Source organism: Motacilla alba, unplaced genomic scaffold (assembly GCF_015832195.1).
Source record: "Motacilla alba alba isolate MOTALB_02 unplaced genomic scaffold, Motacilla_alba_V1.0_pri HiC_scaffold_34, whole genome shotgun sequence".
Lineage (NCBI taxonomy): Eukaryota > Metazoa > Chordata > Aves > Passeriformes > Motacillidae > Motacilla > Motacilla alba.
Genome location: NW_024037436.1, coordinates 1,321,744 through 1,338,893, shown reverse-complemented (window position 1 = coordinate 1,338,893; position 17,150 = coordinate 1,321,744). Strand labels below are relative to the sequence as shown.

The 17,150-nt window shown below is 62.3% G+C and overlaps 1 protein-coding gene across 1 annotated transcript; it reads right to left on the bottom strand.

Annotated features, from left to right (window-relative positions):
• Nucleotides 1-423: 423 nt before the first annotated feature.
• On the bottom strand, nucleotides 424-16,721 carry LOC119696613 (complement C3-like). The gene is made up of 10 exons (XM_038126404.1): nucleotides 16,574-16,721; nucleotides 16,422-16,473; nucleotides 15,672-15,759; nucleotides 14,350-14,436; nucleotides 12,982-13,087; nucleotides 11,000-11,089; nucleotides 9,722-9,808; nucleotides 8,243-8,326; nucleotides 4,033-4,168; nucleotides 424-707 (listed from the first exon to the last, which is right to left on the bottom strand). The coding sequence occupies exons 1-10, from the start codon at nucleotides 16,668-16,670 to the stop codon at nucleotides 566-568; spliced, it is 969 nt and encodes a 322-aa protein (XP_037982332.1). The 5' UTR covers nucleotides 16,671-16,721; the 3' UTR covers nucleotides 424-565.
• Between the last annotated feature and the right edge of the window lie 429 nt (nucleotides 16,722-17,150).

The window sequence follows — 17,150 nt, the reverse complement described above, 5'->3', positions numbered from 1 at the left end:
GTCCCCTCTGGTGTCCCCATGTCCCCTTGGTGTCTTCATGACCTCTCCGGTGTCCCCATGCCCCTCATGGTGTCCCCATGTCCCCTGTAATGTCCCCATGTCCCCTTATGGTGTCCCCATGACCTCTCCGGTGTCCCCACGTCCCTTACCATGTCCCCATGTCCCTCATGGTGTCCCCATGTCCCCTTGGTGTCCCCATGTCCCCTGTGGTGTCTTCATGACCTCTCTGGTGTCTCCATGTCCTTCATGTCCCTTACCATGTCCCCATGTCCCCAGTGGTGTCCCCATGTCCCCTCTTGTGTCCCCTGTGGTGTCTCCACAACCTCTCCGGTGTCCCCATGTCCCCGTGGTGTCCCCATGTCCCCCTGGTGTCCCCACTCCCCCCGCACGTCCCCCCTCCAAGGCCACCCCGAAGCCGAGTGCTCAGAAATGACTTTTATAACCAAAAAAACCCCAAAAACCAAAAAAAAAAAAAGCTGGGGAGGGGACAAAAAGTGACCGGAGGAGAAGAGCGGCGACACGCCAGGACCGGGTGCCACCGGAGGCTTGGTGGCACCTTGGGGACTCAGCTGGGACAGCCGAAGAGCGTCATGGACTCGGAGAACTCGACGAAGTCCTGGCAGCGGCGCTGCAGCGCCTCGTCCTGGCACGCGGCCTCCGAGGGCCACTCCTCCAGCCAGGTGTCCTTCCCCATCAGGTACGAGTACCTGGGGACACGGGGACAATGGGGACAATGGGGACAATGGGGACAATGGGGACAATGGGGACATGGGGACAGTGGGGACAATGGGGACAATGGGGATAATGGGGACATGGGGACAATGGGGACAATGGGGATACAGGAGCGGCCTCCGAGGGCCACTCCTCCAGCCAGGTGTCCTTCCCCATCAGGTACGAGTACCTGGGGACAATGGGGACAATGGGGACAATGGGGACAGTGGGGACAATGGGGACAATGGGGACAATGGGGACATGGGGACAATGGGGACAGCGGGGATGCAGGAGCGGCCTCCGAGGGCCACTCCCCCATCCAGGTGTCCTTCCCCATCAGGTATGAGTACCTGGGGACAATGGGGACAGTGGGGACAATGGGGACATTGAGGACAATGGGGACAATGGGGACAATGGGGACATGGGGACAATGGGGACAATGGGGACATGGGGACAATGGGGACAGCAGGGATACAGGAGCGGCCTCCGAGGGCCACTCCCCCAGCCAGGTGTCCTTCCCCATCAGGTACTAGTACCTGGGGACAATGGGGACAATGGGGACAATGGGGAGAGTGGGGACAATGGGGACAATGGGGACAGTGGGGACAGTGGGGACAATGGGGACATTGGGGACAGGGGACAGGGGACAGTGGGGACATTTGGGATAGAAGGGACAGGGGACAGTGGGGACATTGGGGACACAGGGGACAGGGGACAGTGGGGACACTGGGGACATTGGGGACAGGGGACAGTGGGGACACAGGGGACAGTGGGGACAATGGGGACAATGGGGACAATGGGGACATGGGGACAATGGGGACAATGGGGACAATGGGGACATGGGGACAATGGGGACAATGGGGACATGGGGACAATGGGGACAGCAGGGATACAGGAGCGGCCTCCGAGGGCCACTCCCCCAGCCAGGTGTCCTTCCCCATCAGGTACGAGTACCTGGGGACACGGGGACAATGGGGACAATGGGGGCAGTGGGGACATTGAGGAAAATGGGGACAATGGGGACATGGGGACAATGGGGACATGGGGACATGGGGACAATGGGGACAGCGGGGATGCAGGAGCGGCCTCCGAGGGCCACTCCTCCAGCCAGGTGTCCTTCCCCATCAGGTACGAGTACCTGGGGACAATGGGGACAATGGGGACAATGGGGACATGGGGACAATGGGGACAATGGGGACATGGGGACAATGGGGACATTGAGGATAATGGGGACAATAGGGACAATGGGGACAATGGGGACAATGGGGACAATGGGGACATGGGGACAGTGGGGACAATGGGGACAATGGGGACAATGGGGACAATGGGGATACAGGAGCGGCCTCCGAGGGCCACTCCTCCAGCCAGGTGTCCTTCCCCATCAGGTACGAGTACCTGGGGACACGGGGACAATGGGGACAATGGGGACAATGGGGACATGGGGACAGTGGGGACAATGGGGACAATGGGGACATGGGGACAATGGGGATACAGGAGCGGCCTCCGAGGGCCACTCCTCCAGCCAGGTGTCCTTCCCCATCAGGTACGAGTACCTGGGGACAATGGGGACAATGGGGACAATGGGGACATTGAGGACAATGGGGATAATGGGGACAATGGGGACAATGGGGACAATGGGGACATGGGGACAATGGGGACAATGGGGACAATGGGGACATGGGGACAATGGGGACAATGGGGACAATGGGGATACAGGAGCGGCCTCCGAGGGCCACTCCTCCAGCCAGGTGTCCTTCCCCATCAGGTACGAGTACCTGGGGACACGGGGACAATGGGGACAATGGGGACAATGGGGACAATGGGGACAGTGGGGACACTGGGGACATTGAGGATAATGGGGATAATGGGGACAATGGGGACATGGGGACAATGGGGACAATGGGGACAGCGGGGATGCAGGAGCGGCCTCCGAGGGCCACTCCTCCAGCCAGGTGTCCTTCCCCATCAGGTACGAGTACCTGGGGACAATGGGGACAATGGGGACAATGGGACAATGGGGACATGGGGACAATGGGTATAATGGGGACATGGGGACAATGGGGACAATGGGGACATGGGGACAATGGGGACAATGGGGACATTGAGGATAATGGGGATAAGGGGGACAATGGGGACATGGGGACAATGGGGACAGTGGGGATACAGGAGCGGCCTCCGAGGGCCACTCCTCCAGCCAGGTGTCCTTCCCCATCAGGTACGAGTACCTGGGGACAATGGGGACAATGGGGACAATGGGGACAGTGGGGACAATGGGGACAATGGGGACAATGGGGACAATGGGGACAGTGGGGACATGGGGACAATGGGGACAGCGGGGATACAGGAGCGGCCTCCGAGGGCCACTCCTCCAGCCAGGTGTCCTTCCCCATCAGGTACGAGTACCTGGGGACAATGGGGACAATGGGGACAATGGGGACAATGGGGACATGGGGACAGTGGGGACAATGGGGACAGCGGGTACATAGGGGCAATGGGCACAATGGGGACACAGGGGACAGCCATGGGGACATGGGACAGGTGTGGGGACATTGGGGACAGTATGGGGACAACGGTGACATTGAGGACATTGGGAGTTTAGAGGACAATGGGGACAATGGGGACATTGGGGAACCAGGGGACAATGGGGACAGGGGATATTTGGGATACAGGGGACATTGGGGACAATGGGGACATTGGGAATTTAGTGGACAGTGGGGACAATGGGGACAGTGAGGACATTGGGGACAGTGAGGACATTGGGGACAGTGGGGACAATGGGGACAATGGGGATACAGGGGACATTGGGGACATTGGGGACACAGGGGACAGCGGACAGTGGGGACAGTGGGGACAGTGGGGACACAGAGGACAGGGGACAGTGGGGACAGTGGGGACAATGGGGACAATGGGGACAATGGGGACAATGGGGACAATGGGGACAACAGTGACATTGAGGACATTGGGAGTTTAGAGGACAATGGGGACATTGGGGAACTAGGGGACAATGGGGACAGGGGATATTGGGGATACAGGGGACAGTGGGGACAATGGGGACATCGGGAATTTTTGGGGACAATGGGGGCAGTGACGACATTGGGGACAGTGGGGACAATGGGGACAATGGGGACAGTGGGGACAATGGGGACAATAGGGACAGTAGGGTCAGTGGGGACAATGGGGACAATGGGGACAATGGGGACACAGGGGACAGGGGACAGTGGGGACAGTGGGGACACAGGGGACAGGGGACATTGGGGACATTGGGGACACAGGGGACAGGGGACACTGGGGACACAGGGGACAGGGGGGCCGTGTCCCTACCGTCTGCCGGAGCTCCAGAGGTCGCTGACCTGTCCCCACACCAGGTAGTCCTGTCCCCGGCGCAGCTTCAGCGTCTCCCGGCACTGCTGGTGGCTCACGAAGGTCCTGTTGCTGCCGGCCGGGTCCTCGTCCGTGCCTGTCACCGTGTCACCGTGTCACCGTGTCACCGTGTCACCATGGCGCCATGGCGCCGTGTCACCATGTCACCATGGCACCGTGTCCCCGTGTCACCGTGGCGCCATGCAACCATGTTACCCTTGCACCATGGAACCATGGCACCATGGTGCCGTGGCACCGTGTCACCATGTCACCGTGTCACCGTGTCACCATGTCATCATGTCATCATGTTACCCTGGCACCATGGAACCATGTCCCCGTGTCCCCGTGTCACCGTGGCACCGTGTCACCGTGGCACCATGTAACCATGTGTAACCATGGCACCGTGTCACTGTGGCACCATGGCACCGTGTCACTGTGGCACCGTGGCACCGTGGCACGTGTCACCATGGCACCGTGTCACCGTGGCACCATGTCCCCGTGTCACCGTGTCACCATGGCACAGTGTCACCATGGCACAGTGTCACCGTGTCACCGTGTCACCATGTCCCCGTGGCACGGTGGCACCATGGCACGTGTCACCATGGCACCATGGCACCATGGCACAGTGTCACCATGGCACAGTGTCACCCTGTCACCATGGCACCATGGCGCAGTGTCACCATGTCACCATGTCACCATGTCACCACGTCATCATGTAACCATGTTACCCTGGCACCATGGTGCCGTGGCACCGTGTCACCGTGTCACCGTGGCACAGTGTCACCATGGCGCCATGTCACCGTGTCACTGTGTCACCATGGCGCCGTGTCACCGTGTCACCGTGTAACCATGTCACCATAGCACCGTGTCACCGTGGCGCCATGCAACCATGTTACCCTTGCACCATGGAACCATGGCACCATGGTGCCGTGGCACCGTGTCACCATGTCACCGTGTCACCATGTCACCGTGGCACCGTGGCACAGTGTAACCATGTAACCTTGTCACTGTGGCACCATGTCACCGTGGCACTGTGGCACCGTGGCACTGTGTCACCATGGCACCATGTCACCATGTCACCATGTCATCATGTCATCATGTTACCCTGGCACCATGGAACCATGTCCCCGTGTCACCGTGTCACCGTGTCACCGTGGCACCGTGGCACCATGTAACCTTGTCACTGTGGCACCGTGGCACCGTGGCACGTGTCACCATGGCACCGTGTCACCGTGTCACCATGTCACCGTGTCACCGTGTCACCATATCACCATGTCACCATGTCATCATGTAATCATGTTACCCTGGCACCATGGAACCATGTCCCCGTGTCACCGTGGCACCGTGGCACAGTGTAACCATGTAACCATGCCACTGTGGCACCATGTCACCGTGGCACTGTGGCACCGTGGCACCATGTCCCCGTGTCACCGTGTCACCATGGCACAGTGTCACCATGGCACAGTGTCACCGTGTCTCCGTGTCACCATGTCCCCGTGGCACGGTGGCACCATGGCACGTGTCACCATGGCGCCATGGCACCGTGGCACTGTGGCACCGTGTCACCATGGCACCATGGCACCATGGCACAGTGTCACCATGGCACAGTGTCACCCTGTCACCATGGCACCATGGCACCGTGTCACCATGGCACAGTGTCACCATGGCACAGTGTCACCCTGTCACCATGGCACCATGGCGCAGTGTCACCAGGTCACCATGTCACCATGTCACCATGTCACCATGTCATCATGTAACCATGTTACTCTGGCACCATGGTACCATGTCACCGTGTCACTGTGGCACCATGTCACCATGTCCCCGTGTCCCCATGTCCCCGTGTCACCGTGTCACCATGTCACCATGGCACCATGTAACCATGTAACCTTGTCGCCGTGTCACCATGGCGCCATGACGCCGTGGCACCGTGTCACCATGTCACCGTGTCACCATGGCGCCATGGCACCGTGGCACCGTGGCACTGTGTCACCATGGCACCATGGCACCATGTCACCATGTCACCATGCAACTGTGTTACCCTGGCACCATGTCACCATGCCACTGTGTCACTGTGTCACAATGTCCGCATGTCACCACGGCACTGTGTCACCATGGCACCATGTCACCGTGTCACCATGCAACCGTGTCACCATGGCACCGTGTCACCATGGCGCCATGGCACCGTGGCACCGTGGCACTGTGTCACCGTGTCACCATGTCACTGTGTCACCATTGCACTATGTCACCATGTCACCATGCAACCGTGTTACCCTGGCACCATGTCACCATGCCACTGTGTCACTGTGTCACCATGTCCGCATGTCACCATGTCACCATGGCGCCATGGCACCGTGGCACCGTGGCACCGTGGCACTGTGTCACCATGGCGCCATGGCACCGTGGCACCGTGGCACCGTGGCACGTGTCACCATGGCACCATGTCACCGTGTCACCATGTCACCGTGGCACCATGGCCCTGTGTCACCAAGGCGCCATGGGACTGTGTCACTGTGTCACCATGGCGCCATGGCACCGTGTCACCGTGGCACCGTGTCCCCATGTCACCGTGTCACCAAGGTGCCATGGCACCATGTCACCATGTCACTATGTCACCATGGCACCGTGTCACTGTGGCACTATGGCACTGTGTCACTGTGTCACCGTGTCACTGTGTCACCGTGGCACCATGGCGCCATGGCACCATGTCACCATGGCACCATGGCACCATGCAACCGCGTCACTGTGTCACCATGGCACCATGGCACCATGTCACCATGGCACCATGGCACCATGCAACCGCGTCACTGTGTCACCATGGCACCATGTCACCATGTCACCGTGGTACCGTGGCACCGTGGTGGCCTTGTCCCCCCCTGTGGTGGCCTTGTCCCCCTGAGGTGGCCATTTCCCTCTCTATGGTGGCCTTGTCCCTCCTTTGGAGGCCTTGTTGCCCCTGTGGTGACCTTGTCCCCCCCCATGGTGGCCTTGTCCCCCGCGGTGGCCTTGTCCCCACCCTGTGGTGGCCTTGTCCCCCCCAAGGTGGCCATTTCCCTCTCTATGGTTGCCTTGTCCCCCCGTGGTGGCCTTGTCCCCCCCGTGTGGTGGCCTTGTCCCACTCTGTGGTGGCCTTGTCCCCGTCCCGTGGTGGCCTTGTCCCCACACGGTGGCCTTGTCCCTCCTTATGGTGGCCTTGTCCCCCCTGTGATGGCTTTGTCCCCCGAGGTGGCCTTGTCCCTCCTTGTGGTGGCCTTGTCCCCATCCTGTGGTGGCCTTGTCCCCCCTGTGGTGGCCTTGTCCCTCCTTGTGGTGGCCTTGTCCCCCCCTGTGGTGGCCTTGTCCCCCATTATGGCCTTGTCTCCCCATGGTGGCCTTGTCCCCCCTGTGGTGGCCTTATCCCTCCTTGTGGTGGCCTTGTCCCCCCCTCTGGTGGCCTTGTCCCCCATTATGGCCTTGTCTCCCCATGGTGGCCTTGTCCCTCCTGTGGTGGCCTTGTCTCCTCATGATGGCCATGTCCCCCCCCATGGTGGCTTTGTCCCCCCCATGGTGTCCTTGTCCCCCCGCGTGGTGTCCTTGTCCCCCCGCGTGGTGGCCTTATCCCTCCCTGTGGTGTCCTTGTCCCCCCCCCGTGGTGTCCTTGTCCCTGCGGTGTCCTTGTCCCCCCCGTGGTGTCCTTGTCCCCCCCCCGTGGTGGCCTTGTCCCACCCTGTGGTGGCCTTGTCCCCGTCCCGTGGTGGCCTTGTCCCCACACGGTGGCCTTATCCCTCCTTATGGTGGCCTTGTCCCCCCAGTGATGGCTTTGTCCCCCGAGGTGGCCTTGTCCCTCCTGTGGTGGCCTTGTCCCCATCCTGTGGTGGCCTTGTCCCCCCTGTGGTGGCTTTGTCCCCCAAGGTGGCCTTGTCCCTCCTGTGGTGGCCTTGTCTCCTCATGATGGCCATGTCCCCCCCCATGGTGGCTTTGTCCCCCCCGCGGTGGCCTTGTCCCCCCCCGTGGTGTCCTTGTCCCCGCGGTGTCCTTGTCCCCCCCGCGGTGTCCTTGTCCCCCCCGCGGTGTCCTTGTCCCCGCGGTGTCCTTGTCCCCCCCGCGGTGTCCTTGTCCCCCCCGTGGTGTCCTTGTCCCCGCGGTGGCCTTGTCCCCCCCGCGGTGTCCTTGTCCCCCCGCGCGGTGGCCGTACCCATCTTGATGACGGCCAGCACGCTCATGATGTAATTGTCGTAGCTCGGCGTCTCCTCGCGGGCCAGCAGCCGCACCTTGTACACTGCCGGGGGACACGGGGACAGCGCTGTCACCCCCGCCAGGGTGGCCCTGACGTGGCCCCAATGTCCCCAACTCCGCCCGCCATGACTCCTGACCGCCCGATGTCCCCAATGTTCCCGATGTCCCCAATGCCCACTCCCAATGTCCCAAATGTCCCTGATGTCCCTGATGTCCCCATTGTCCACCAATGTCCCTGATGTCCCCAATGTCCCTGATGTTCCCCAACATCCCCAATGTCCCCGATGTCCCCAATGTCCCTGATGTCCCCATTGTCCACCAATGTCCCTGATGTCCCCAATGTCCCTGATGTCCCCGATGTCCCCAGTGTCCCCAATGTCCCCAATGTCCCCATTGTCCACCAACGTCCCCAATGTCCCCACTGTCCCCATTGTCCCCATTGTCCCTGATGTCCCCAATGTCCCCATTGTCCCCAACATCCCCAATGTCCCCGATGTCCCCAACGTCCCCGATGTCCCCAATGTCCCCATTGTCCCCATTGTCCCCAATGTCCCTAACGTCCCTGATGTCCCCATTGTCCACCATCGTCCCCATTGTCCCCAATGTCCTCAATGTCCTCAATGTCCCTGATGTCCCCAATGTCCCCCAACATCCCCAATGTCCCCGATGTCCCCAACGTCCCCGATGTCCCCCATGTCCCCATTGTCTCCAATGTCCTCAATGTCCTCAATGTCCCTGATGTCCCCAATGTCCCTGATGTCCCCATTGTCCCCCAACGTCCCCAATGTCCCCAATGTCCCTGATGTCCCTGATGTCCCCCAACATCCCCAATGTCCCCGATGTCCCCAACGTCCCCGATGTCCCCCATGTCCCCATTGTCCCTGATGTCCCCAATGTCCTCAATGTCCGCAATGTCTCTGATGTCCCCATTGTCCCCAATGTCCCCATTGTCCCCCAACATCCCCACTGTCCCCATTGTCCCCCAACGTCCCCAATGTCCCCAATGTCCCTGATGTTCCCCAACATCCCCAATGTCCCCGATGTCCCCAATGTCCCTGATGTCCCCATTGTCCACCAATGTCCCTGATGTCCCCAATGTCCCTGATGTCCCTGATGTTCCCCAACATCCCCACTGTCCCTGATGTCCCCAACGTCCCCGATGTCCCCAATGTCCCCAATGCCCTCAATGCCCAGTTGTCCCTGATGTCCCCAATGTCCCTGATGTCCCCAATGTCCCCAATGTCCCCATTGTCCCCAATGTCCCCAATGTCCTTGATGTCCCCAATGTCCACCAATGTCCCCAATGTCCCTGATGTCCCCAATGTTCCCGCTGTCCCCATTGTCCCCAAGGTCCCCAGTGTCCCCCAACATCCCCGCTGTCCCCAGTGTCCCCATTGTCCCCAAGGTCCCCAGTGTCCCCACTGTCCCCGTGTCCCACCGAAGTCCACCCCGGGCTCGCAGGCGCGCTCCATGCGTTGGTTGACGGTGATGTCCCCGGGCTCGTCCTGGCGCTTGGAGCAGCTCTCTGTGGGGACATCGTGGGGACATCACAGGGACATCACAGGGACATCACAGGGACACAGCCACGACAAGGGCAGCTGTGGCGGGGACGTGTCCCCATCACGGTGGTGACACGTGACAGTTCCTCAGGGGCGTGTCGCCACCGGGGTCACGCCGTGTCCCCATCACGACCGTGACGTGTCCCACCATGGCCATGAAGTGTCCCCATCATGGTGACATGCAACATCTCATCACTGATGTGTCCCCACCATGGCCATGAAGTGTCCCCGTCATGGTGACATGTGACATCTCATCATTGATGTGTCCCACCATGACAGTGACACACCCTCACCATGACAGTGACACGTCCCACCATGACAGTGACATGTCCCACCATGATCATGACACATCCCCACCATGACAGCGACATGTCCCACCATGGCCATGAAGTGTCCCCATCATGGTGACAAGTGACATCTCATCATTGATGTGTCCCACCATGGCCACGATGTGTCCCACCATGACAGTGACACGTCCCCACCATGGCCATGAAGTGTCCCCATCATGGTGACAAGTGACATCTCATCACTGATGTGTCCCACCATGGCCATGACATGTCCCCACCACGACAGTGACGTGTCCCGACCATGTCCCATCACGTCCCCACCACGACCACGACCGTGACGTGTCCCACCACGACAGTGACACGTCCCACCATGACAGTGACACGTCCCCACCATGACAGTGACACGTCCCACCATGACAGTGACACGTCCCCACCATGACTGTGATATGTCCCACCATGACAGTGACATGTCCCCACTGTGACTGTGACACGTCCCACTATGACAGTGACATGTCCCCACCATGACCGTGACGTGTCCCACCATGGCCATGACGTGTCCCCATCATGGTGACATGCGACATCTCATCATTGATGTGTCCCACCATGGCCATGAACTGTCCCCACCATGACAGGGACACGTCCCCACCGTGACCATGACGTGTCCCACCATGTCCCATCATGTCCCCACCACAATCATGACCGTGATGTGTCCCACCATGACCATGACGTGCCCCACCCTGCCAGGGCAGCCTGCCCGTGCCACTCCCATGTCCCCGTGTCCCCGTGTCCCCGTGTCCCCGTGTCCCCGTGTCCCCATGTCCCCGTGTCCCCGTGTCCCCGTGTCCCCGTGTCCCCGTGTCCCCGCGTCACCTTCGGCGCAGCGGCAGACGTCCCCCTGGCAGATCTTGTTCAGCTTCCCTCCCGCCTTGTCCGGGTGGTAGAAGCGGGTGCAGCGATCGTCTGCGGGGACACGGGGACATCAGGGGACAGCAGGGGACAGCGGGGGACAGCGGGGGACAGCAGGGGACAGCGGGGGACAGCGGGTGCAGCGATCGTCTGCGGGGACACGGGGACATCAGGGGACAGCGGGGGACACGGGGGACACGGGGGCATCAGGGGACAGCGGGGGACAGCGGGGGACAGCAGGGGACAGCGGGGGACAGCGGGTGCAGCGATCGTCTGCGGGGACACGGGGACATCAGGGGACATCAGGGGACAGCGGGGGACAGCGGGGGACAGCAGGGGACAGTGGGGGACATGGGGACATGGGGACAGCGGGGGACACGGGGACATCAGGGGACAGCGGGTGCAGCGATCGTCTGCGGGGACATGGGGACATCAGGGGACATCAGGGGACAGCGGGGGACATGGGGACAGCAGGGGACAGCGGGGGACATCAGGGGACATCAGGGGACATGGGGACAGTGGGGGACAGCAGGGGACATGGGGACAGCAGGGGACAGCGGGTGCAGCGATCGTCTGCGGCGACACGGGGACATCAGGGGACAGCGGGGGACAGCGGGGGACATCAGGGGACAGCAGGGGACATGGGGACAAGAAGGGACAGCGGAGGACAGCAGGGGACAGCAGGGGACACGGGGACAGCGGGGGACATCAGGGGACAGCAGGGGACAGCAGGGGACATGGGGACAGCAGGGGACAGCGGGGGACAGCAGGGGACAGCGGGTGCAGTGATTGTCTGCGGGGACACGGGGACATCAGGGGACAGTGGGGGCAGCGGGGGACATCAGGGGACAGCAGGGGACAGCAGGGGACATGGGGACAGGAAGGGACACGGGGACAGCGGGGGACATGGGGACATCAGGGGACAGCAGGGGACATGGGGACATCAGGGGACATGGGGACAGCAGGGGACACGGGGGTATCAGGGGACATCACCCAGGGGGCATGGAGACACGGGGACAGTGGGGACATCAGCCAGGGGGACACAAGGAGGTGGGGACACAGGTGGTAGAGGTGACCTCGGTGACATGTGACCCAGGCCACATGTGACAGAGGTGACAGAGGTGACAGAGGTGACACAGGTGACACAGGTGACCCAGATGATAGAGATGACAGAGGTGACGGGTCACCCAGGTGGCACAGGTGGCACAGGTGACGTGAGACAGAGGTGACAGAAGTGACAGGTGACAGAGGTGACACAGGTGACCTAGGTGACCCAGATGATAGAGATGACAGAGGTGACGGGTGACCCGGGTGACCCGGGTGACCCAGGTGGCACAGGTGGCACAGGTGGCACAGGTGGCACAGGTGACGTGAGACAGAGGTGACAGAAGTGACAGGTGACACAGGTGACAGGGGTGACCCGGGTGACCCAGGTGGCACTAGGGACGAGGACAGGGGAGGGGACAAGGATGGGGACAGGGGACAGGGACAGGGAGGGGACAGGAACAGGGAGGGGACAAGGATGGGGACAGGGGACAGGGACAGGGAGGGGACAGGAACAGGGAGGGGACAAGGATGGGGACAGGGGACAGGGACAGGGAGGGGACAGGAACAGGGAGGGGATAGGGGTGGGGACAGAGGGGACAAGGACAGGGATGAGGAGAGGGGCAGAGGTGACAGGGACAAGGACAGGGACAGGCACAGAGGGGACAGGGAGGGGACAGAGGGGACAGGGAGGGGACAGGGAGGGGACAGAGGGGACAGGGACAGGGATGAGGAGAGGGGCAGAGGTGACAGGGACATGGACAGGCACAGAGGGGACAGGGAGGGGACGGGATGGGGACAGGGACAGGGAGGGGAGAGGGGTGGGGACAGAGGGGACAGGGACGGGGACAGAGGGGACAGGGACGGGGACGGGGACAGAGGGGACAGGGACAGTGGCACACCGATCTTGTAGTAGCTGTAGACGCTGACGGCCGCGGGCTGGATCAGCCCCACCTGGAACCTCTGGTGGGCCTTGAAGGCGAAACACTCCTGGGACTTGTGGGACACCTGGGGACAGCGAGGGGACAGGGACAGGGACAGGGGACAGGGACAGGGGACAGGGACAGGGGACAGGGACAGGGACAGGGGACAGGGGACACCCACGGGGACAGGGACAGGGAGAAGGACAGGGAGAGGGACAGGGGACAGGGACGTGGACAGGGACAGGGGACAGGGACGGGGGAGAGGGGAAAGGGACAGGGACAGGGGACAGCCACGGGGATGGGGACAGGGACAGGGACAGGGACAGGGACAGGGACAGGGATGGGAACAGGGGACAGGGACAGGGACAGGGGACATGGGAGTGGCACTCAGACAGGCTGCGAGCCACCTCCCCAGTGCAGCTGGTCCTGTCCCCAGCCATGTCCCCGAGCTGTCCCCACCCATCCCTGTCATTGTCACCACCTTGAGACTGTTGCTGTCACCACCCCTGTCCCCAGCTGTGTCCCTGTCCCCCTCCTATCCCTGCCCATGTCCCCAGCTCCATCCTGATCCCTGTGCCATCCCATCCCTGTCCTTGTCCCTGTCCCCGTCCCTGTCCCTGTCCCACCCTGTCCCTGTCCATGTCCCCATCCCTGTCCTTGTCCCTGTCCTGTCCCTGTCCCCGTCCCTGTCCTTGTCCCTGTCCCCGTCCCTGTCCCTGTCCCACCCTGTCCCTGTCCATGTCCCCATCCCTGTCCTTGTCCCTGTCCCTGTCCCTGTCCCTGTCCCTGTCCCTGTCCCCTCACCTTGTCCCTGTCCCCATCCCTGTCCTCTCACATTCCTGTCCCATCTCGTCCCCGTGTCCCTCCTGTCCCCAGTGTCCCCTGTGTCCCCACCTTCATCATCATGCCTGTCCCCCTCCTGTCCCTGCTCGTGTCCCCAACTCCACCTTGGTCCCTGTCCCGTCCTGTCCCCATCCTGTCCCTGTCCCATCTTGTCTTTGTCCCTGTCCCATCATGTCCCCACCCCTGTCCCATCCTGTCCTCAGCCCTGTCCCACCCTGTCCCTGTCCATGTCACCTGTCCCTGTCCCCATCCCTGTCCCTGTCACCTGTCCCCATCCCTGTCCCTGTCATTGTCCCTGTCCCATCATGTCCCCAACCTGTCCCTGTCCCTGTCACTGTCCCTGTCCCACCCTGTCCCACCCTGTCCCCATCCTGTCCTATCCCTGTCCCACCTTGTCATTGTCCCGTCTTGTCCCTGTCACCATGCCAGTGCTGTCCCCACCCCCGTGTCCCCAATGTCCCCAGTGTCCCCAACTCATGTCCCCAATGTCCCCAGTGTCCCCACCTTGTCCAGGTAAATGACAACGTTGCTCCGCTCCTTGTCCTGGTCCAGCTCGAACTTGGAGATGTACCGGTCCACCCCCTCGGACAGCTGGGGACAGCGGGGACAGCGTGACACGGGGACAGCGTGACACGGGGACAGTGTGACACGGGGGACAGTGTGACACCAGGGACAGTGTGACAGCAGGGACAGCGGGGACAGCGTGACATGGGGACAGAGTGACACGGGGGACAGCGTGACACAGGGACAGTGTGACATGGGGACAGCGGGGACAGCGTGACATGGGGACAGAGTGACACGGGGACAGTGTGACACCAGGGACAGCGGGGACAGCGTGACATGGGGACAGTGTGACATGGGGGACAGCGTGACACGGGGACAGTGTGACACGGGGACAGTGTGACACCAGGGACAGTGTGACACCAGGGACAGTGGGGACAGCGTGACATGGGGACAGAGTGACACGGGGGACAGCGTGACACAGGGACAGTGTGACATGGGGACAGCGGGGACAGCGTTACACGGGGACAGCGTGACACGGGGACAGTGTGACACCAGGGACAGTGGGGACAGCGTGACATGGGGACAGTGTGACATGGGGGACAGCGTGACACGGGGACAGTGTGACACCAGGGACAGTGGGGACAGCGGGGACAGCGGGGACAGCGTGACACGGGGACAGTGTGACACGGGGACAGCGTGACACGGGGACAGCGGGGACAGCGGGGACAGCGTGACACGGGGACAGTGTGACACCAGGGACAGTGTGACACCAGGGACAGTGGGGACAGCGTGACATGGGGACAGTGTGACATGGGGGACAGTGTGACACCAGGGACAGCGGGGACAGTGTGACACGGGGACAGTGTGACATGGGGACAGTGTGACACCAGGGACAGCGTGACACCAGGGACAGTGGGGACAGCGTGACACGGGGACAGCGTGACACGGGGACAGCGGGGACAGCGTTACACGGGGACAGCGTGACACGGGAGACAGTGTGACACCAGGGACAGCAGGGACAGCGTGACACGGGGGACAGTGTGACACGGGGACAGTGTGACACCAGGGACAGTGTGACACCAGGCACGGGGGACACCAGTGACAGTGTGACACATGTCCCCATGTCCACCAGTGTCCCCATGTCCCCCCGGTGTCCCCATGTCCCCCAGTGTCCCCATGTCCCCCCGGTGTCCCATGTCCCCCCGTATCCCCATGTCCCCCCGGTGTCCCCACGTCCCCCGGTGTCCCCACGCCCCCCCGGTGTCCCCATGTCCCCCCGGTGTCCCCGTGTCCCCCCGGTGTCCCCGTGTCCCCGCACTGACCCTCCTCAGGTCCTGCACGTCCGGCGAGAAGCCCGTGAGCATGGACACGTCCAGGATGGACATGGTGGCATCCACGGTGTCCAGGTACCTGTGGGGACACGGCTGAGGCCACCGCCGCCTGTCCCCACCCCCCCCCCGCAGTGTCCCCAGCGTCCCCCTCCCCGATGTCCCCAGCGTCCCCCTCCCCGATGTCCCCATCCCCATGGGACAAGCTGGGGCTGAACGCTCTCTGTCCCCAGTGTCACCGTCCTTGTCCCTGATGTCCCCAATGTCCCCCAACGCCCCCAGTGTCACCATCCTTGTCCCCGATGTCCCCAATGTCCCCAGCGTCCCTACCCTGTCCTTGCTGTCCCCGATGTCCCCAATATCCCCAGTGTCCCCAATGCCCCTGATGTCCCCAATGTCCCCGATGTCCCCAATGTCCCCAACATCTCCAACGTCCCCAACATCCCCAATGTCCCCAATGTCCCCAATGCCCCTGATGTCCCCACTGTCCCCACTGTCCCTGCTGTCCCCAATGTCCCCAAGTCCCCTATGTCCCCACTATCTCCACTGTCCCCAATGTCCCCACTGTCCCCAATGTCCCCAATGTCCCCACTGTCCCCAGTGTCCCCACTGTCCCCACTGTCCCCAGTGTCCCCAATGTCCCCAGTGTCCCCAATATCCCCAGTGTCCCCAAAGTCCCCAGTGTCCCCAATGTCCCCAGTGTCCCAGTGTCCCCAGTGTCCCCAATGTCCCCAGTGTCCCCACCTGGTGCAGATGGTGATCTTGACAGACCTGATGACGTCCTCCGCTTCCTTGCCTGGGTGGGGACAACGAGGTGACACCGGAGGGGTCCCGGGGCGTGGGGAGGGGCCGGCGGTGGCACCGCGGGGACGGGGAGGGGACAGCTGGGGACTCACCCTGGTTGACCTCCTCCACGTCCACGCTCAGGTCGAAGTTGTCACATTTGTCGTCCCGCTCGGGGACCTTGGCGTGGTAGACGGTCACCACCGTCATTGTCCCCTTGCCCACGCCCTCGGCCTTGACCGTGAAGTCCTTGTTCTCCTTGGTCTGAGGGGACAGGGGACATTGGCAGGGGACACTGGCAGGGGACAGGGGACAGGGGACATTGGCAGGGGACAGGGGACACTGGCAGGGGACAGGGGACAGGGGACATTGGCAGGGGACAGGGGACACTGGGAGGGACAGGGGACATTGGCAGGGGACACTGGGAGGGGACAGGGGACATGGGACATTGGCAGGGGACAGGGGACACTGGCAGGGGACAGGGGACATTGGGAGGGGACGGGGACATTGGCAGGGGACAGGGAACAGGGGACATTGGCAGGGGACAGGGGACACTGGCAGGGGACAGGGGACATTGGGAGGGGACGGGGACATTGGCAGGGGACAGGGAACAGGGGACATTGGCAGGGGACAGGGGACACTGGGAATGGGACAGGGGACATTGGGAGGGGACAGGGGACACTGGCAGGG